The following is a 22718-nucleotide window of genomic DNA, read 5'->3' as shown; positions in this document are numbered from 1 at the left end:
CCCCCCCCCCCCCCCCCCCCCCCCCCCACTCCCTCCGCTGTGAACCAACATACCACATAATTTCGATCCAATTCCTCCGGATAATTTCTGGGCAGCCGCTTGGCACCAAGCCCTGGCTGGAACAGAGAGGGGACAAATCAAATAAGGATGGGCAGGCTTCAGGTTCAGAGTCCAACTTTAAGATAGAAGCCGAAATACAAAAGCGCCCCGCAAGTTACAGTAAAAGAGCTCTTTTAGACGGAATTCTTGCATCCTGCAGGGTGAAACGAGAAAAGGTGAAAAAGCAGATGTTTTCGACTATAGATACATCAGGCCTGTTTGGGTTTTCAATCGGCGGCAGTGACACCGAATGCAGCGCACTGGCATGAGACAATGCACTGGAATTAGAGCTGCCGGTCCATCAGAGGTGGTTTGAAGACAAAAAAGCCACTCACGTGTACTGGGGCTCTGACTCCCGGTGTTATTGGCCCCCGCATTATCTCCGCCAAGAGACCAGAAACCCTGCGATGCCATTGTTGCCGGTAGTTAGGAGCTGCTGGAGACACGGAGACCGACAGAGCCCATCCACGCGGAGCTGTCCAAAGCTGATGTGGTGCTGAATCTGGCCAGAGCTCTCCGACTGCTGGAAACCCAGCCGTGCATCCGATATACGCTTTGTGCTGCAGAAGAAGAAGAAAAAAACCTAATAGTAAAACGCGTTTGGTAAAATAAAAGAAATAGAAACACAAAAGGCGTCCACTGGGCTATTTCTGCTGTCGTCCACAGCTGCACTGAGCAAAGAGCAGCGTCCTCTCAGAGAAATCCGCTGGACTTCAGCGGCGCACTCAGTCAGCGCACCACGCGCTCCCCACTACATAAATATAGTGCTCGAGTTCAGGGTGAAAAAATTTCTGCTCTGGATGAACGTGTGTACAGAAATAGCCCCAAAAAAAAGGTGATGAGAAGTGGGATCAATGAGCAGCTTTATGCTTCAGCTGCTGGTAAATATGCAGCTCTTACACGCCATGGCTAATTGCATCTAACCTTAATTCCACGTCACTAAAGCAATCCCATCGTGATTCACTTCAGGTCATGACGAACTGCGTTGCGTCGTGACTCCATACATACATACATACATACATTCATACATACATACATCCTCAACATCTAGTCCCCTGCGCGCTGAACTTACCCTCCATACAGACAGTGAATGCAAACTAATACATCTGCCGGCAATTGCAGACCTATTTCTCAGAGACCGGCTGCTCTAATTGCGCGCATGGTGGAGGAAGCAGTGGAGCGGCGAGGAGACTTGGTGCGCATTGGTCCCTCTCTGCTGTCAGTGTTGGGGCTCCTTATTCCAAAAGTATTTATTACTAGTTACTTGTTTACTTACTGCAATTTACTTGTTGCAGGGTAAATTCTTCCCGTGTATATATTTCTTTTTTTGTTGTTGCACATAAATATGATTATCCAGGACTTTTCTTCAAGAATCGAGATAGCCAATTTTCCTACCCTAACTATAATAAAAATGAATGGACACTGGTTTGTAGATTTTGAATAGGTAAAAAAAAAAAAAGATAATATAAATTTAAATAGTATCAGAGCCTGAAGTCACATTACAATATTACAATCCAACGGTCATGTTCTGCCATGTTTTCTCATCGTTTAAACACGATGCAGGCAAAGGGAGCCTGCGGGCATGAGAGCTAGCCTCAGCCACATCTGTTATGATTTATGAATGCAATCGTGTACAACCATTTAAAACCACAAAAGATTCACTAAAATAAACGGAACCGTTTGGCAAAGCCACAATACTACTTAAAATGTGCGTATGGACTTACAGTAAGTCTGTGGGTCTCCAAAAAGGCCTTACAACGATTTATTTTATTTTAGTTGTAGATTTTCTCTGACATCAATTAACTTCAAACAATATTGTTCTTTCTTTCTATAGGATCGCCCATCCAAGCATATTCCATACCTTCTCATCCATGTGTGGGGTTTTGTGGAGCTGGGAGTCTATCCCAGTTGATCCTTTCTTGCTGTCTGTGTTTTGTCTGGAGTTATTTGGCTGTTTGTAGTCTCTTTTGTGCCAGTGTGTGCAGTCAGCATGTAGCTGGGCATTCACTAACGCTCCCTGGGGGGTTTACTTCATTTAAAGGTCAGAAGTTGAATCTCAAAGAAATGTTAAAGCCAATATGGAAAAGTAGATAATAATAAGATAATACAAGTGTAAAAGAGTGGGGCCTTTTTTTCTTTTTTTTAAACCACAAAATAACTACATGAATGTAGTGATATTTGGGTGAGGAAATGGGGTACGAAAGACAATAAAACAGCTTGGTCATCGTTGAGGAAGTACAGCATAGCATACCATCACTTCCAAATGAACTCAGGTTGCATGAGGGCAGCTATGCTAAACACAATATTAATAGAACATCACAAGGAATTTGATATATGTTACATTTAAATGAACAAAACAGAGATAACAGCATTTACAACATAACAACACCAAAGCAGCTTTTTTCCAAAAGATACATCTTTCAAAATGGATTAAAATGCAAAGTAATGATGGCTTTTGTATTTACAAGATCTATATATATATTTTACAATTCTATTTGATGGTTAAATGGATATGGACAACCTCAAACACAATATTTGCCCAGAAGGGAAAATTGATGCAGTAAAATGAGCAAATGTAGCAATGTCTAATTTACAAATTACATAAACAAAACCTTCAGTTACAGTATTAAAGGTATAGCATTTTATTATTTACATGTACCCTTATACTGTCTATGCTGCATTTAGATTCATTAGACTGATAGTGATCATAATTATAATCAATGCAGTCAGTGCTTTTCATTTTCCTCAAGGTTCTTTCAAGAAGCTGTAATGAATTAAAATACTTGTACATCACATAGCATGATATATGATAATACATTGACACAGATTATTTGCCAGATGGCTAAAACGGTTCAGTCATTTGTAGTGTTTGATGAGCCTTCGTCTCTGGGAGGTCTTCCTCAGAATATGTCTGAAGTCATACGGATTGTCCTCAGTCCGACTCTCAGTGGAGGGCATTCTGGGAACTGAGCGCCTGTTAACGCAACACAAGAGAGAGCAGTGAACACAAAGATAGAGCGCAAAGTAGAAGAAAAAATAAGGAAAAGCAACAACAGATGGTTTGAAAGATTTATACCAAAAACAGAATGAGAAAGGAGATGAACAGATGTATTTTCAGGGGAAATATTTCATTTTGTTTATCGTCTTCAGCGGCCATTTATCATGTGAGCGGGCTGTCTGAGGCAGTGGCCGGGCAGGACTGGAAAACAGATGGAATTTGTACTTGGATTTGTCGCTTTGACCAACAAGAATGCGAAATGTAGGTGTGGCATTTTTGGAAAAAACAAAGACTCATAAAGGTGCAGGAACCTCACAAATGCCACTCATACATAGCAGAGTGCTAGTTTTTGCATTTGAATTAGCAAAAGGTAAGGATAGTACTTGGTACTTTTTTGGTATCAACTCAGTCAAGGTTTCAAGTGAGCTGAGCCAATACTAAAAGGCGGAGTTAAATCACTGCAGACTTATCTGTAACGCAACACGGAACATAAACCCATGACTTTTAAATAGCCAAGCTTCAATCAATTGCAACAGTAATTTATATATTCACTAGACCCAGATTTAATAAAAATGGGAGCCTGCAAAACTAAGCCGTAGACAACTTACGATACAATCGACGAAGTGCTGATGTTACTGTTGTTTGGTTGTCATGGCAGTAGAAAAAAAAGAGAAAAGCACTGCCACCAAAAAAGTGATTTGAATCAAGCAGAGCCGTACCATGCAGTGGATAAATGCATTAAAATGCTTGCTTTTAACTCAGTATTTGCAGTGATGGCGTTACCGTTTGCATGTGAACGTACACAAATATGACTGAGTGCAACATTTTAAATCAATCTATTCACAAAATTAATTTTAACACAATTCTACAGCACAACTTTTACTTTCTGAACCAGCAGCAAAGTCATCCTGCAGATACATTAAGTATGTTGTATCATGAAGTCACTGTACACAGATATTAAATCAGTGGACAGCTGGATAAACATCAAAGAGGCCATTCACAACCTTGACCATGAGGCGTCGGTAAGGGGACCTTTGGGTTCGATAATTTTGTCATAAAATAAAACGAGAACAGTGTGCGCCATTAAAAACGGAAACCATGATAATGGGAATTTCGGTGTCTGCTTGTATACTATACAGTGTGGCCCCCAAAGTAATTGGTGGAGCTCTAAATTGTTGCTCATTTCGGGACCATTGATGGACATTTTTTCCAAGATTCATAGTTGTATATTTATAAAACCGTTTCTCTGACCATTTTAATCAATGCTTTTTTTTAAAATATAAAGCACATAAGGGACAAGAACATACCTGTTGTCCCTGAAAGGTTTGGGAGGCTCTGGTTCAGTGACGGCCCTCTCTCTGGTCTGTCTACTGGCGGCTGCTGGTGTCAGCTCTGTAGACTGCCTTCTCTCAGGCATGCTGCTGGGTGACGTGTCCTCTGTGGAGATGCAGGGTTCAGACCTGCTGGTGGACAGTTCCCGGTAGTAGTGGTCATCCACATCCAGCAGCTTCCCTGGACTGGAACACAAACAGAGGGGATAAATGGATGTTAGGAGGACAGACTTTGTGGTGCTTTTTTATTCATAGTCTGGTGAGCAATACTCAATACCAGTCTGAAGTGACGGTGGTATCTCTTAAAATCATGGCTTGGTTTGATTTTCCTCCTTTTGTTAATGTTTTCCTGGGTTACATATTGTCCAAATTCCAGACTAACAATAAAATGTAGGTACCAACTATATGTGGTTAGGACTGATCGATCCCAGGTGTGTCCTCTCCCAAAGAAACTAAAACATGCACCTCATGCACTCTGTCTTTGTTTATGCTTATTGGTATTTCTGTTCTGCATCAAAGTGAAAGGAAAAAAAATCTATAAACCTTTAAGGCAATAACTTTCCACACAAGGTTGTGGTCTTCCTAGCTGATTTAACTTGTTCAAAAGTGTGTAGTCACTTTGCAAATAATTCTTACATTAAGAAGACTAAGACAAAAATATACAGTCTGTGTCATGTGTTTTGGTGGGATTTGATTTTAAGACACTTATTTTGCCTGGCAATTAACTGAGCATAGTGACAGATAATAGAGGAAATGAGAAAAGGAGCACAATTATCAAGCCCACAGTATCTGGAAATTCTCCATGAGCATCACACAGACACCTCCCCTCAGCTCCAGGGATGATGTCACAAAGCAGAGTCGACCACTGGCCTCCACATGAACAGTGAAGAAAAAAAGAGTTTCCATGTGGAGATCAATAAGTCTCACACTTTATTAAAATAAGTGACGACCGCTATAGGAAATCAGTGTTATCATGACTACAGTGCTACAACAAGAGGAGTGTCAACGTTTTCCTGTCAACTCTTCTAATCTCATTTTAATACTGTGATGAGTTTGAGGTCTGAGCTGAGTTTAGAGACACGCTGGATATACAATCATCCCTCTGATGAAACACGATCCATGTGTTGTTTTGGGTCTGAAATGAAAATTTCCTCTTGATTATAATTACTTTCCTGTTCTCTGACTGAATTATGTTTTGTAAACAGATTTTTACACAAAGACCTGGATCAATACCAAAAACAATTTACCAAGTTATCGCCTAGTAAAACTTGTAGGGTAAAGTTAGCCATTTCTCGCACTGTGATAAACAATAGGGGAGCTTTATAAAGTTCAGTTGAGAGTTTTGGACAATAACAAGACCTTCTGTGATGGTACTGTACACTTGTATGTTTCTAGTTACATCTTTCCCTTCTCAGATGTCCCTTACTTAAATAGCTTAACATCTACTGGATGGATTGGCACAACGTTTTTCACGTTCATAGTTCTTAGAGTATGTACAGTACACTAATGACTTTAGAGATCCCCTAATCCCGGAACCCATGGGCTAGCGGCCTGACGATAATTTAGCCTTTTAGGGAAAAGGCCAATATTTCCGGGTTTCCGAGGCAAGACTTCCTCTTACCTACGTTGGTCATTGTTAGACGCGAGAATGGAGTTGGACTTGAGAGACTCACTACAAACAGACATCTGCATATGAATACAGTTATAAATAAGTTATAAATAAAAAGCTCAATCGTCACCAAGCGTTGCTCTCAACACTGACTGATCATCCGCATGCAACCAAAGCCAGCACTAACGCGATTGGTCAATACGACTCAAACTACAAATGGATACCAGAACGCTTCTGCAGTCATACTGTTTAGAGATAAGTGATCACCTGACTTTATTTTTAGTGCCAACATGAGGTTGACGTTAGTGGTTTTGAGTAAAATATCTCAACAACCATTGTATGCATTGCCAATAATTTGGTTCAGATACTGATGTCCCCCTCCTGGATAAACTGTACTTTCAATGAAAATGAATTATTTCTGGTTTATGACCAAATACTTAGCATTGCCATTGTGAGCATTAGCATTAGCATTACTGGCTGAGCACAGCATCACAAAGTCAATGTAGTCACCTAGTCCTGTTTCTGGATTTCACATTTGAGTTGATGGAATTTTTGTAGTTTTTTAGTGTTCATCCACAAGGGAACCAGTTCAGCCTGGTTACTACTCATGCTAACTACCGGGTTAGTTCCTCAGTTTATGGTTATCAAGCTAGTGTTGGAAACATTGACACATCTTTAGATAGGGTACGAAACAGACATGGAATAGATCATTGCTTAAATATTGGCAATGAAATATAGATATCTGTAGTTAGCTATCACTGTTCCTGATTAACTTTACCTCCCTATTTCTTCTTTTATATTTTCTTTACTCCCATTTACTTTCATCAGCTCTGTCTACACTTCAGTTTTCACTCCTCTTACCACCCACTCACTTCCATCTCCAATCCTCCTCTGCTGTCAACTTTACCCAGCGATGCTATCTTTCCTGCTGACCTTCTCATCCTTAATGATGCATGTAAACTGCTCCTGTCCATCGCTGGCTGTATTTATCTGCTAACAAATTATTACCCTTGATGTTTAGCGCTGTGTGTCTGTGTCTCTGCAGACTGCTGTGATAAAGTGCCCTAGCCCTTTTGTGTTCAGCACAGCCCTATCAGTCTATCTTCACCACCTCAGTCTGGGCGGTACGCTCACCTTGTGGCCCATACGATGCATACATACATATGCATGAACACAAACATCCACACAATCTCTCTAGTCCCTTTTTTTTTTTAGCAATGTATATGAAAGATCGTACATACCACCACACCTAATATTTATGATGCCTAACATTTAATATCAAGGTGAAAGATGAGGCTAATTAATTTTGCAGAGGATGTGTAATTCTGCAGATCATTAAGTCTGGACCCAGACACCGTTCGTATGTTGGTAGAAGGCTAGTCATTACTCCTGACCTAGTGTGCGAAGCAAGGCAGGCAACAGGCCAACCCTTTAAAAAACATAGTCTGTTAAAATTAAGTTGAAATAAGAAGTTGGCACTTACTCCTCTTTCCTGGGCTTGCGTTTATCATCCTGGACAGACCGCTGGATGGAGAGAAACAGAGGACAGATCACTACATGTCAATCAAACACTCCTAATCTCTGTGTTCAGGTAAAGCAAAAGAAAGTGGTTTTAGAACAGTTGTTCCCAACATTTTGACTGAATACAAAGCAAAAAGGCGGTTTGGCCCATTACAGCTTGCATTTGTTTACAAGTTGGGACCAGTTAGTCAAAGATTAATTTTAGCCATGCTAGCACCAGACTGACATATCTCAACAACTACAGAAAGGTTTGCCATGAAATTTTGCACAGACACTCATGGTCCCCAGAGGAGGAATCCTACTGACTTTGGTGATCCCCGGATCTTTCCTTTATCTCCCATTGTGGTTGATATTTGTGGTTCTGACATGAATATTGATAAATAGATGTGAAATTTAGTTTGAGATATTAATGTCTCCCTCAGGATTAATACAATTAATTTAGTGCTTAGTGCTTGATACTTTATTTGTGTAATGCCTGCAAAACATATGAAATTCCCATCAGCCTCAGCTGTACTTTGTGTTTAGTGCTGATTAACAAATTAGCATGCTAGCATGCTAACATGCTAAAGGAAGGTGGTCAACAAGGTAAATATTTTACCAACATATTAGCATTGTCACTATGAACATGTTAGGATTCTTATTTCTGGTTTTAGTTGATAAAATTTGAGCATATTCTAAATTAAAGTCCATTTTTTTTGGCATGTCCAGTTTATTGTGTCATCATGGCCTCCCTCTGTTTCACGAGACCCCTTGTAGGGTTGTGACCACATGTTGGGAACTACTGTTTTAAAATACTTTTCGTTATAGTTATTTATTTTCAATTAATAAAAGCATTTCTAAAATATTTAATATTACCTCAAAGATTTTCAGTGAATTCCGCTCTAATACATGTGATCAAATTAGTAAGGAAGTAATCAAGTGGTCAATCATGTTTTTAAACTACAACGCTTTTTTTGTTATTGCTAAAGTTTCTTACTCTTTATCAAATGGTGAATGTCTAGTCTTCATTAATAATTGATTCAATTATTGATTAGATGCAATATACAGTATATGAATAGGTTGACTTAACAGAATTGACAGCTTTGTAACAAACCTGAAACGCTGCAAAAAGAGCTATTTTGCGCTGAGCTATTGTTCGCTGAAATCATGAAACATTAAAAATAATTACATAGGTCATTTAATAAAAAGCAACACAAAAGAAACTGCTGAAGAAAATTGTTATCTGTCAAAAGTAGCAAAGAAACTCTGGAACAATCTTTTGCAGACAACTTTGTAATAGGCTGATATTTATTGCCCTGGGAACATATCTAGTTAAGAGTACAACACAAAGAAATAAATTGCCAATCAATAGTGCATTGTGAAAGCTGATAGCTGGGGAAGTAGTTACAGTGTCACACAGCAGCTGACAGCAAAGTTTTGTTGTAGTACGGTATCTGAAATCGTTCTCCATCTCTTTCTGACTCACATGAATCAAGTTGTAATACGTAGAGTCCTCTAGCGTGTTGAGGGTCTTTGGCTGCTGGGTCCTGCGGGGGGTCCTCAGCTGCCTCTTGTCAGCTGAAAATAACAAGGACATCAGACTGTTAAAAACATCAGACAGTGATATCATGTTGATTGTACTTAGCATTCAAAACAAGACATAATTACGCAGGGTATTGATTCCTATCAGAAGAGAGCAAATGAATGGAAACTGAAAGGAAAATTGTCCCTAAAGTACAATTTCACACTCAATTAATCTGCAACATTAAGTCCATAGTAGCTTTTTAATGTAAAGTATCTCTATTTCACTATTGTTCATGAAGGTTAATGTTAAGGAGAGAAAAAAGTATTTCTAACTTTTTGTGATGTTTTTTCCCCAAGAAGAACTACAGCGCATCACAGTCTTTTCAAGTAATTTTTTCTTATTCTTTGTTTTAAGTCTTTAATATGTACACAGTAGAGAAAAGACTCCATGGGTTACATAGACGTCGCCTTAAACCCCCAAGGCCCTCTCCTAAAAAAATTACACGATCAAGACAAAGCAGCACAACATGTTTTGCCTTTCCTACTTTGAGGCAGAATAAAACCGCCTCTTCTTGGTTTTCTCGCACCACTCTGCTACATTATGTTTAGTACTTTGATTAGTCAGCCCAAGCTATGTCTATTCTACCTCAAAATAAGTGCAAGTGGCGTTAATGTCTGCAGAATCCTGTGACCTTTACAACACGATGTGTAGTTTTTCTATTGGGATTTAGAGGAGGTTGGGAAAAAGACACAAAAAACAGTCAGATTAACCATAACCATCTTTGGTCATTGCAGTCACTTTTGTGGCTGAACATCATGATCAAACAGCTCCAGAGCCGGTGGGATCGTTACATACATGGTTGATTGGAGAGAGACTATTGAATGTGATCTGGCACCATGCTGACCTGCTGAATTGCCTTCCAAACACACAGCAGTTTAACCCTAAGGCCTTTGGCAGATTTACATTTTCCAACAGAGATGATGTGAAACAACCTGCGACACAAACAAATTGTCCTGTAACTTTGTGAGGATCCATGTTTGATTCCCTGCATTTTATTGAATATGAAGAGACCATCTGGGTCCCTTTTCATGCATAACATCTTCCATAGCCTATTGTAGTGGATGTGTTGTAATCTGTTAAATCTGTCATGACTGAAACTGTTACAATATTCCTCTTTGGGAATGTATTTGCCATTATTTACATATTACAATGACCTTTGCTTGTTGCTTATTATTAATCACTGTTCATGTGAAAGAGGAAAACACACAACAATCTATCATGTGCAGAAGCTCTCAGGTACAGGAGGTGAAAAGTTTTTAATATAATTGAACAACTTCATCTAAAGGTCATTCTGTATTGCTCAAACAAGTAAAAGCCAATTTCACAGCCCCTCTTATTAATTCCTACCATAATTGTTGGAAACGCTTGCTAACAAAACGTGATTAACATTTGACGACCTTTCCCGTCAAGAACAATGTGACCGGCATTCCTTTGCTTTTATTGTATGCGTCACAATTGATTTTGATTTGGTTTTTGTGTCAATGACATGTGTGAGGATAGCTTTGGACTGTAGATGTATAAATGACCCAGTGGGGCTAGAAAGCATAATTTAACAGGGAGTTGAAGTAGCCCCTTGGAAATAACACAGATAATTTATTCTGCTTTACCTCAGGCTCTGCTAAAGAAAAGCATGTAAAGGGCAAACATGCCCAGATTAAAGGAACACTGTACTCTACTGGAAACTCTCTGTGGAATAATGTGTGTAAATTTCACTTAAAGAAATAGTTGGACCTTTTAGGAAACATGCTTATTCACATTCTTGCCAAGAGCTAGATGAAAACATTGATACCACTCTCGTGTCTGCATGGTGTATTTGAAGCTAAAGCCAGCAGCCAGTTAGCTTAGCTTAGCTAAGGGTTTGCTTTCATAAACTCCCGTTTGTCTAGGGTCCCCAGCAAGACCGTAGACAGGCTCCAGTGTGTCCAAAACTCAACCGCCAGGGTCACACTCCTCACCCAAACCAAGACCTGGCAGCACATCACCCCAACCCTCATCTACCTTCACCAGCTCTTAATTAAGTACTGCGTCACATATAAAATCCTCCTTTTCACCTACAAATCCCTCCATGCCCTGGCCCCACAGTACCTCTCTGACCTCCTCCATCCATACACTCCACCCTTCAGACGCTGGCCTGCTCTCCATTTCCCAAATAAGACTATGTGCGCCATTATTACTATTATTATTATAAACACTGGAAACAACATCTGCCTACCACTGATATTAGACAATTCTGCAAATTTCAAAAGAAAAAAGATCATGCTTAGGACAACAACTATGGAAAAGGCATAGTTAAAGGCAACTAAAACACTTGGTTAAAGGTACCATGACATGGTGCTCTTTGGACCTTAGTGGTCCCCTTTAACCATATTTGAAGTCTCTTTCCCGAAATTCAGCCTTGATGCAGAGCCAGTCCCACAATGAGCTTTCCTAAGTATGTGCCATTTCTGAGTCTGTAGCTTTTGAGGGGAGGGGGGGCACAAGGTGGAGGCTGGGGGTGTGGCCTTGACCAACTGCCACTTTGCTCGTTTGAAAGCCGTTATGTCTCTTTCTCATGGGCAGGCCCAATTCTCTGGATGGGCAAAGCAGAGAAAGGGGAGGTAACCTTGCCCCTTACGAGGTCATAAGGGAAGATTCCAGATTGGCACAACTGAGCTTTAATTTTCTCAAAGGCAGAGCAGGATACCCAGGGCTCGGCTTACACCTACTGTCATTTCTAGCCACTGGGGAACCATAGGCAGGCTGTAGCAATGCATATTAATGTTAAAAAACCCTCATAACCTCAAAACCTAATTTTCACGCCATGGGACCTTTAACATTAAAGTGAGATTATAGCTGTGTTCAAAACCGCTCCCTCCCTAACTCACTCATTATTCCTATGTAGCGTTTATTAAATAGTGAACTATGTAGGGAATGACCAAACTAGATTTCTGAAAACACATTGTTGGGAGATGTGCCGTTATTTGTGTGACAAAGGTGGGCACCCAGAATCATGTAAACAAACTGAAAATACTACTACTACGTCCCCGAAACAAAGCGAGCAACCAGGAGGATAGTAAAATTTGTATTCTGTATAAGTTACATTTCCACTGTTTAGACAGAAAGCCAGGATTTCTGCTTCTTCTTCTCTTCAAAACACCGCCACGTTACATTGTGGTATGCGGGAGTAAAATGTAGGGCACATCATATGTACACTCAAATTAGCTGTGCATTGTGGGTATTTGAAAGTGGACTATATAGTGAATGAAATTTACCGCAGAGAATTCAAACACCACTACAAAATGACGATCACACTACATAGTGCATTATTTCCGTGATCAGGAACAGTTTTGAACACAGCTTGTGTAATGTCTAAAAAAATATGAAATCTTCCTCCTGCATATGACAAGTTTAATTTAAAGCCATACAATGGAACCCTTTCAATTCAACACACTCAGGGGATTCGTTGCTGCATCCTTATTCTGTCTGGTATGACCAGTAGCTTACAGTGGCTAATGTCAGCAAAGAATAGATATTTCTATATAACTGACATTTTTTGACATGAGTTTGCTGACTTTGTGGATACTTGTGCTACACAACATTTTATCAGGTTGCCTTATGATGTCTTTAAAGCAAGTGACTTGAGAATGGTGGGAAATAGAAGGAAATTCAATATGCGTCTTACCAGAATTGCCACTTTTGGCCACAACAGCCAGTGTTAAGCAAGTATAATTAGGTTTGAAGAAGCTAAATCCCTTGGTTAAAGCTAGGGAAAGTAGGTAGTCAGTGACAGGGTGTGAACAGTATCCAGTGTCCTGCATAAAGCTGGGCTCGCTACATGTCCATCCATTATCCTGATCTCCACACCCTTACATTTGCTACATAAAGGAAGCACTAATTTTTGCATTGGCACTGTAACAAGAGAATTAGGAGAAATGAATGAGCTTCAGAATTGTCCAATATGAACGTAATTTCTAGGACATTCAGCTTCTCATGTGAGTTGTTATAACAAATGTTGCAAAGACCTAATTTGAATGCTGAGAATCAGACAGATGACACATCAAATAATTTAAAAGAAATTGTAAGCCTACACTTTATACTCTGCAATTAAACTCAAAAAGCCAACAAAGATCAAATGAATGATGCCAGCTGACAATGACAATTATTGGCATTATTACATAATTATTACATTCTTCTCTCATGAGACCTGAACCCACGAGGACGGCAGGACTTTAGCTGCCAGCTCCGTTTGCCGGTGAACTTTCAATTTGCAGTCCCCTCCCCCCCCTCCCGCTCACCACCCCAAAAGCAATTACACCTATCACCTGTGCAAATCAAATCTTATTTTTGATGACACATTGTGAAGAGAAGCGCTTCCTGTGTTGGCACTTAACTTTCCCAGGTTTCCTGATCTAATCGAGCGTCACGAGAGAGAAAAGAGAACGGCGTACGTCATTAACACCACCTTCTTCTGTCTGTTAAAAGACGGTAATTAAATCTCTTTCTTTTTTTTACATTACAAAAAGGTTTGGAAAAAGCTGCCCACACACACCTTTAACATTGAAATAATAAATACTGAACAAGCAGCTATTCTTGCCTCAAATCGTCTATATTTACAACGAAGGCTTGAATGTAATCCCTTGTCATGCTGAATGGTTGATGGATAACCTCAGTGCAGCAAAGACTAGAAGAATAGATACATGTCCTCTTTAGACAGGCAGCCTGTCTTCCCCAATTATCTGATAGTTGAGGATTCCAAAAACAGAACCAAGACTGCACATTAACCTCGGGTCATTCCGTGCCGACATTATGAATTATATTTATTGCTTTATAATCTGTTTTTCAAAGAGCCAATCTCAATTATCTTACTTGATTGGTGATTCTGAGGCACAAAGCCATTGATTGCTTTTCCTCTCACAAACATGCCATTGTCCTCAGGGTTTGATTGATGGGCCTGGATGATCTCATTCAACTTGTGCTGCAGCGCCAAGAAGTCCTGAGAAGTGTTTGTGATCTGTTGAAGAGATTTGAAAAACGAATATATGAATGGGGGAAAAAAAAAGGATGAGTTGGATAGGTGATTGGGTACAAAATAAAAATAAAAAGTGTTTAAAGTTTTTACCTCTTTGGAGAAGCTCTCTAGTTGCGCAGCTTCTGTCTGTGCTGTTTGCTTGTTGGCCTTCAGGTTCTTCCTGTCCTTGTACCCTCTGAAGTTGCTCTGAATCTTCACTGCAGCCTGCTCCTCTTCCAGTCTTTCTTTTTCAGCATCTGTCTCCTCTTTACGTTCTATCATCACATCAGTAACCTCCAGGGCCTCTTCCACCTCTTTAGTTTCCTCTTCTGCATCATTGGCAGCTTCTTCCTTTGTTTTGTTTTGGGTTTCCCTCTCTGCTTTCAGTTTCTTCCGGTCCCGGTGGCCTCTGAAGTTACTCTGAAGGACAGTAGCAGCTTTTTCCTCGTCCAGTCCCTCCGCAGCAGCATTCGGCTGGGATTCTGGCCCTAATTCTTCTGTCTGTGTTACCTGTTCTTCTTCTTCTTTTGGAGGTTTGGGTGTAATTTCTTTTTCCTTCCTTTTCTTCTTCGGGATCTTTCCTTCCTCTTCGAGTCGTTTGCGCTCCTTGTGGCCACGGAAGTTGCTCTGAAGCACCACAGCTGCTTTGGCCTGGTCTTGGCCCTCTGACTGGACATCACTTGAAGAAACATCTGCTGAATCTTGAGCTTTTGGTGATTCTTCTTTTTCTGTCGCTACGTAGCCAACTTCCTCTGCTGGCGTTTGACCTGCGGGAACCATTTCCTCACCCGTAGGGCTGCTTACTGTAGGCACTGCCTCTTCACCAGAAGGACTTTTTGCTTTCTGTTTCTTAGCTGGGATCTTGCCTTCGTCCTGCAACCTCTTCCTCTCTTTGTGACCTCTGAAATTACTCTGGAGGACAGTGGCAGCCTTGGTTTCTTCTTCTATGTTAACAGCCTCTTCCCCTGCAGCCATTTCTTGACCGTTCTCCTCCTTCTTGTCCTGTCCAGCATCTATTGCCAGTGCATCCTCAATCAATTCGTCTGCCACTTCTGTGTGGTCCTCATCGTCTGGCACCTGAGTGTGATCACTGTCATCATTCTCCTCTGCTTCATACGTGCTTTCTTCGTCGTCGTCATTCTCCGTTTTATCAGCTGTTTTTACCCCTTCTTCTTTGCTGGTCGGCTCTTGTCCACCTTCTTGTTTCACCACTGCATTCGGTGGTAACTCTAATTCGGCCCCGGCCATCGTTTTTTTTCTCTCCTTAAACTTTTTTCTCTCTTTGTAGCCCCTGAAGTTGCTCTGGAGAACAACGGCAGCTTTTGTTTCATCTTCCTCGTTATTCGCTTCGACTGCGGCAGCGGAGGAACTTTCTCCATTGGTGATCTCCTCTGGCTTGGGAGTCTCTTCCTCTTTTTCTTTAAGGGCCTTCTGTGCTTGCTCCTTTTCTTTGGCTTCTCTACAAACAAATATGCATACATCTTTGTCAAAAAGAAATATACCTTGTTTTTTTTCCTCAGGGCAATATTGTGTAAATTTCCTCTCTCTCATACCGTTTTCTTTTGAAGCTTTTCCTTTCCTTGTGCCCTCTGTAGCGAGCCTGAATCTTGGTTGCAGCTTTGTTCTTCTCCTCTACCAACTCCTTGTATTTCTTTCTTGCCAGATGGCCCTTGCAAACTGAAGAAGGCGACAAGAGGAACGTAAACCAATGTAACACACACACCAAGCTTAGATTGTGTTGGATAACTGACTCCATCTCAGATTGTTCTTACCAGCCTGAAACTGGCCGATCAAGGCCTCAAACTTTGCTTTGCTTTTGTCATTGGCCACCCTCTTCCGAACTTTATGGCCTCTGTAAGCTGGAGAGTGTGGATCAAAAAAAAGAATCAAAGCATTGAAAACCTCAGACTGATTGCTTGCTAGCTTTTTCATGTTGTAGTACATAACATAGTGTACAGTTTATTAACCTGACTGCAGCACCAGAGCACTCTGTTCTCTCTCTTTTAAAATCAGCCGGTATCGTTTGGCTCCGAGCCAGCCTCGCACGTAAGCCTGGAGCAGAATGATCCGCTGTGTGGCCTGCTGCACCATCAGGTTCAGATGTTCAACATGGTAGTACTTGAGGAACACCTGAGAGTAGGGACCCATAAAAGACTTTACAACATCAAATCTATTTTACTCATAAAAATCCATCAGCTTTCTTTTTCTGCAACTGTGGCTTAATCAGAATCAGAATACTTTGCTGATCCCTTCAGGGATATTATTTAGTTACAGTTGCTCACAAAAAAGAAATAAAAAAGTTAAGTAGAAGTAAAGTGGGATAAGGTTACAAATAAGATTTAGTTAAAAAGATTGTTTCAAATGGATTGGAATGGATTGTGGTGCATTGTCGACATAAATGCAGTACTCACATTAATAAGTACAGTGTGAATAACAAGTAGCAGCAGTGAAAAAAATCATGTAGCTGATAAATTATTTCACCAAGTAATTATTGTACATAATTGTCCAAGAAAATTGAGATGTGATGTGGAGATACGTGCTGTGCTTCCCAGGTAGTTGCAACAAGTTTTTATCTTAATTATAAGAAATCAATGTGAATAAAGTTGATGTGCAAAAAGAAAGCGCTTAAAAATAGCCTCCATCCACTGAGGTGGCACTGCTTTGCAATAGAGTGCAGTGTAGCGCATAATATCCTTTATCATGCAAACTATTTAACATGTTCTACAAGAAATTGGTTGTGGAGTGTTAATGAATTAGGTGCAGTTTTAATTTGGATGGCCTTGCATCCATGGTTATTATATGTGGTCATTATAATCAGACTGTGTAAAACAAAACAAGCCCATATGGGCTTCATTTTGTTGTCAGTGCTATTGGGAAGCCATTGGAAACTCAGTAAAGGAAAAACACTTTCCTGCACTATGCCTTGGTAAAACTTGGCCTTATTGTTTTTCTCAGTTACACTTAAATTGAGACTTTTGTTTCTTGAACCAGGTCTGGTATCATCCCATTCACTATTGAAGGACTGTTATTCAGCATACAATACCAAAGGAGAGTTTTTTGTACTGTTAATAGACTATGTTACACCTCTGTACACCATGTTACAGATTGTGAAAATGTGAAAAATTATTTGCGCGCACCAAATTCAATGACTCACTTATTAGCAAAACTCATTGTCAAAAACATTCAGGAAGCAGCGTCTCACTCTCAGGGGGTGCTAGTCATTGCTTTCCCTGGTTAAAATGTAAAAAACAGCAGGACCTTATCTTGCACCCGGGGGCAACAACACAAAGCCCAACACAAGTGTCTTTGCTAGTTTAAGTTGTCAAATTCCCGTCCAGCACCCACATTGTTTAAATGGTAAATTCACCTGCGCCCATGGGCGTGCTGGTCTTACCAGGAGGTGTGTACACGTGAATTCTTGGCATATTGCTATCTTGAGGCAGCGGGAAGTTATCGTGCCATTGATCAACAAAAACCTGGTCTAAAGGCAATAGCGCAGCAATTCTTTTTTTTTTTTTTACAGCGCATTAGTAAAATGTGCCTAAGCGTGTGCACAGCCGGCCCACACTATGCTTGTTACACACACAGGGCAGCGCAGCAGCACACAAACATGCAAAACACTACATATAAAAATATGAAGGTGCAAATCCGCCATCATAATAGCAATGCCCCAAGGGACAAATGCGCCTAGCTTTTAAAGGTAAAGGGAGATGAGACTGATTGATTTGTTACATGTTACGCCCAAAACACACCAAGGAATTAATGAAGACACTAAGTACAACTCTTTTGAATAATGTGCCTGGCACACAGAGCTTTTTTCCAGCAAAACTGGATTTGGACACGCCCTAAACGCACCTGCGCCAATAGCTTCACGTCGTGAGCTTAGATTGTCAAACCAGGGCTCCTAGAGACAATATATCATGAGACATTTCAAAAAACAGATCAGTAAGTCAGTCGGACATTGATTACATTTTTAAAGAAGTACATAACAGGTACAACAATGGATTTACATTAATCTCTACATTTACCCTCGCTGCCTTTGCTTATAAAAGGAAATAAACAAGATGCCCAACAGCACAAATTAATTACATAAGTTAAATAAAAATAAAAACATCTTAAAAAATAAATAAATCGTCAGAAAAAAAATCACGATACATGCGTAAATCCATTTTTTTCCCCCACGCCTACTAAGTTACTTACCTTAGTTTTCCCCATTGCCCAGTTCTCCAGCTTGGCCTTCTCCAGTACTGCGCCACATGTTTCTTGAGTCACAGCTGGCTCCTCGTGAGCATGGAAAGCCAATATGTAATACCTGTAACAGTCATGCAGTCGTGCAATTAGGCGGACACTACTACATCATACACTGATTTATCTTTCATTCCTGAAATACTCTCTCCATACTACTGCTGTGGAGGGAAGTCTGCTGACCTCTTCATGAAGTTAGCAAACAGGATGCGGTGAGAGTAGCCCTGCCGTCTGATCTTGGCTGTCTCCAGAACTCCAGTGTATCGCAGCTGAACCAGGACCTTCTCCCGGTCAAACTTACTGGCCTGGCGATCGTTGTTTGGTTTGATACAGCGAACAAAGTGAGGCTGCCCTGCCACCATCTTGGACAGCAGGTCCATCAGAGAGTACTAGAAAGAATACAAGAGGATGAAACCTATTTGGCAGCTTGATTAAGGGTTTTTGTAACAATAGTGGTAAAAACAAACAAACGGAGAAAGCTGTCTACAACACATCTCCGCAAAAAAACGGACATTTGAACCATTTCAAACAGTAAATGAAATAGAAAGCTCACTCTGAAGTAAGAGGCCACTGTCTGGGTTCTCATGTTGGTGGTTTCTCTCGGGTGGTAAGGCGTGTCTGCAGGTTCACCTGGCTGTACAGACAAACATAAGGCTGGTCACAAATCACAATAATTTACGGCGTACTCTGTGTCTCCACAGACTAATGGCTTTACATACAACTTCATGAGATGCAAGGGAACATTTTAGTACAGAAGCCGAGCGGGTAGAGAAGAAGAGGATGAAATGAGGACACTGACCTAAAGTAAATGTACAGTATTAGCAACGGTGACAACTGAAGCACACATGTAGATGATTCACATCTTTAAAATTTAAACGTAGGTCATATATTTTTATGTATACTACGTTTTTATCAAAGCTTCTTTAATCTACCTTTGAAAAGTCACCAATCACCGATACAATGCATTTGTACTGTGTCATCAAAAGAGACGCAACAAAATTTTAAATAACAAGATGAAGTGAACTGTCTGCATAAATACAAGTTAACTGAAGCTATTACTTCAAAAAGTGTCATTCTTAGTTAAAAATCAGACAAATCAAAAAAACCAAAATGCTTTTAAACTGCTCTAATTAGCTGCAAAGATGTACAGTATTTCCCTCGTAAAGACAACAAAGAATGCTACGTCAATATGAATATAACAACTACACATACACATGTATTAACCTGTTGGTATTTTGGAACATTGTAACAAGTTCCACGTCTAATTCTCAGCACTATTACCCTGGGGGAAACCTGTTTATAGCGAGCCATCAGCCGTATACTGTTTTGAATGCTCATTGTGCCTCTTAAGAGCGGAGCCTTTGATGAGCTTTTTGTCTAACATATGCAGATGAATGGAAATAGATTCAAGAACTCATCAAACAGTTCATTTAAATGTAGCTACTGTCAATTGCTTTTAGATGAGCAAATTGCCTTAAGCCTCACAATTGGCAGGCACTGCAATAGTGTACTGCCGCAGTTTAAACAAATTCACTAAAGTAAGTTGTAATTTGTCCATTGGCAACTGACTCGAGCTGATTATTGAACACTTTGAATGTAAGATTTCTACTTCCTTGAGCATTTTTTTAAGACTTTGATTTCCTAACATTTTACTCCGTTTAGTTATCAGCATGACGCATGGCGCTATAAACAGACAATCTGCAGCAATGGATATGAAAGAAGACCCAACAGGTTTTACCACAACATATGCACTTAGCATTCTACAGGTTGCACACATCCATGAGCACAATGACAAGCATGCAAACTGTATGTGTATAGTGAAAATAGCTTTCTTTGCATAAGCTGTAAAAAAAAAAAATATATGTAACATCTACACAGGAGGAGTCTAATAGAAATACAAACAACTAAATTATGGATCTATTTGTACACTTTAGGATATCTAGAGTTATTAATGGTGTCTGCATTATTAAAATAAAACACTATGTGGAAATATGTTAATTACCTCACTGAAAGAAAAATTACTGTACAAGGTTAGCACTCCCATCTTTTACGGCAGAAATGCAGAGACAGACGGGGGGAAAGAAGATGGAAACAGTTAAAATAGAAGAGGCTACAACAGTTGAAGGTAAAAAAACCAACAATGTAGAGACTAGAGAGGCTGAATTGTAACTCAAGAGCGTTTTTCGGCTCGGGTGGTGAGAGTAAGAAGAAAAAAATATAGATTGAACAACTCAGGGGAAGTTCTTGATGTAGGAGATCAGTGATCGTGATAATGATAGTGCACACGGTGCTGTAAGTACCTTGGCGAAGGTGATGGTGCGTGTCGGGGTCCGCGGGCTGCGCATTGTGTTTTTGCCTTTACCCTTGGTGTGGGCAAGGTTACCTGGGAAATAAACACAGAGAGGATGAGAGTCGGTGAACACAAACTGCCCTTACTCAGTAGGGGAGAGTTAGTCATACATGTAGGAATCGAATCCTCCACAGTAACGGGGGCAAATTTACCGGTTGGGATAAAGAGTTTCCACTTAAAAAAACATAAAACTGACCTGTCATACTGAACACTATAAAAAAATATTGATTATTTTAAACTTAAAAGAACTAAAGGGAGCAGATGTACAGTAGTCTTTCCTTTTATGTGAGTTACTGTTTTGTTGTAATCAGTATTTTATTGAATTTTTTTTTTTTTGTAACATTGTCAAATTCTAGTCAACAGCTCAACTGACATATTAATGACAAAAATAAATAACACAATGGAAATTAATTAAAGAAATAAAATAAAACAAATAAAAAAATAAAAATAAATAAGCACCACAATCTCATATTGATCTAGATCTGTCCTCTGCGAGTTTCTGTTAAATTGGAAATGAAACAGCAACGCTCAGTACAACAGCTTTAAGCATACTCTGAGAGAGTGATTATGTGAGTATTGGCTTTGTGATTTAATTTTGGACATAGCTGGCAGTCTGCTCTGCTAACAAAGGATACTCTTTCTGCCAAGGCCAGGCACAAGTCTGGCAAACAAGAGAGAAAAGCCTTGCTAAAATAAGTAACAATAGCCTGTTGTTTTACTTTAAGTACGTATTTAGTGCTGCTTTAAAAGTGTTTGATTAAAAGGTTGGTGTAAAACAAACCTCCCTCTTATTTTGACTCTGTCTCTTTGCGAAGGGGGAATGTCTTTTGTCTTTACCTGTTTTGGTTAAGGGATGGGTGACAAGCTTGCGAACAAGCTCGTTTTCTGACGACCTCAGCAGCAGGACGATGTCGGCCGGTAGCGTGTCCCTGTTCTTGGCCAAGAAGCCGGCAGCATTGTAAATCACCTTAGCGTTCGATAGAGAGGGAGAATACTTAAGTGAAGGCCAACGCACATTAGGTGGCCTCAGTTTTAAAAAAAACTTCTGCGGGCACACATTAGAAGAAAATATTATTTACCTTTCCAGCATAGTGGTGAATACCAAAGCCAAGGTCCACTCTCTTTGGTCTCCAGAAGCTTTTGGTCTTCAGGTTATCTTCAAATTTCTCTAAAATGGCCAATGATACAATGGTTAATTATTGCCAGAACCACCACAAATATAATCGCGGAAGCTCGTAAGTATATTTTTAACATCATATTAACTTATCTAAAATTGAATATATACATTTGAATATCAAATACAAGCTGTTCTCTCTGGCACTTTACTCTGTGGAGCTGAACATTCACTTCTGTTTTTGATCGCTATACAAAAGGAGGATTTGACTTTGTTGAGCCCTCTGAAGTAGTGAAACACAAATTTCAGATTTGTTGATTTAGATATAAAATGTGAGTGTACAAAATTGGCCTATAGTCTCCCATTGCTCCACAAGACACTTTTTATCATTTGTATCTGTGAGGTTGAAGTACTGAACATTAAAAGACATGGAGCGAACATTATGATCAAGGGTGCTACCAAGCAAGACCTTGCATGTTCAGTTAAAATCAATGTCCTTTGATTATAAGCTGAAGACCACTGACCTACAAGGGTCTGGTCGGTGGCCTGGGGGAAGCGGCTCTCCTCATCCAGGAGTGAGAGCATACCCATGGGCTTCTGCAAGAACAAGTCCAAGAGGGGCCGGTTGTCCTCGTACTCAATCATCCGAGCATCCACCTCCTCATTCAGGTACTCATCCTGGACGGAAATGGCAGACACAGTAAATATAGGCTATGCCGATGACGTTTCATTTCCGGGATTGCACCAATGTCGCCGGAAAATCCACTGTATGGCCCTAATGTCGGCCAGATGTTTGTTACCTTCTGCTTTCTTTGTGTTGGAAATTTAATTGGGGTAAAAATCTGGTGGATTTCTGAGGACTATGGTTAACTGCTACTCAGATCTCTGCAGGGTAAATCC

At 40.2% G+C, this 22718-nt stretch overlaps 2 protein-coding genes across 15 annotated transcripts in view; both read right to left on the bottom strand.

The window, feature by feature from the left end:
• Positions 1–1426, bottom strand: part of gad2 (glutamate decarboxylase 2) — an 18905-nt gene extending 17479 nt beyond the window's left edge. Inside the window, exons 1-3 of one of the 2 annotated variants that reach the window (XM_032503361.1) lie at positions 1172–1426; positions 435–659; positions 54–116 (exon numbers count right to left, since the gene is read on the bottom strand). In XM_032503361.1, the coding sequence (XP_032359252.1) occupies positions 54–116; positions 435–513 (142 nt within the window). In that variant the 5' untranslated portion in view covers positions 514–659; positions 1172–1426. Of the gene's footprint in view, positions 1–53; positions 117–434; positions 1108–1171 lie in introns of those variants that run through there. The other variant, XM_032503360.1, reaches the window with a different exon arrangement.
• A 984-nt stretch (positions 1427–2410) lies between these two features.
• The window catches only part of myo3a (myosin IIIA), a 64022-nt gene continuing 43714 nt past the window's right edge, over positions 2411–22718 (bottom strand). For 7 of the 13 annotated variants that reach the window (XM_032503347.1, XM_032503355.1, XM_032503346.1 and 4 more), the window contains 18 exons: positions 22343–22496; positions 21784–21872; positions 21542–21671; positions 20655–20737; positions 20357–20398; positions 18908–18988; positions 18538–18743; positions 18310–18421; positions 16077–16239; positions 15882–15968; positions 15663–15786; positions 14221–15568; positions 13968–14112; positions 9024–9115; positions 8652–8696; positions 7521–7561; positions 4405–4614; positions 2411–3073 (listed from right to left, as the gene is read on the bottom strand). In XM_032503347.1, coding sequence (XP_032359238.1) covers positions 2956–3073; positions 4405–4614; positions 7521–7561; positions 8652–8696; positions 9024–9115; positions 13968–14112; positions 14221–15568; positions 15663–15786; positions 15882–15968; positions 16077–16239; positions 18310–18421; positions 18538–18743; positions 18908–18988; positions 20357–20398; positions 20655–20737; positions 21542–21671; positions 21784–21872; positions 22343–22496 — 3270 coding nt within the window. In that variant the 3' untranslated portion in view covers positions 2411–2955. The remainder of the gene's footprint in view (positions 3074–4404; positions 4615–7520; positions 7562–8651; positions 8697–9023; positions 9116–13967; positions 14113–14220; positions 15569–15662; positions 15787–15881; positions 15969–16076; positions 16240–18309; positions 18422–18537; positions 18744–18907; positions 18989–20356; positions 20399–20654; positions 20738–21541; positions 21672–21783; positions 21873–22342; positions 22497–22718) is intronic. The other 6 variants (XM_032503359.1, XM_032503352.1, XM_032503358.1 and 3 more) reach the window with 4 other exon arrangements.

Source organism: Etheostoma spectabile, chromosome 22 (genome assembly GCF_008692095.1).
Source record: "Etheostoma spectabile isolate EspeVRDwgs_2016 chromosome 22, UIUC_Espe_1.0, whole genome shotgun sequence".
Taxonomy (NCBI): domain Eukaryota; kingdom Metazoa; phylum Chordata; class Actinopteri; order Perciformes; family Percidae; genus Etheostoma; species Etheostoma spectabile.
This window is presented reverse-complemented; position numbering and strand designations above follow the sequence as displayed.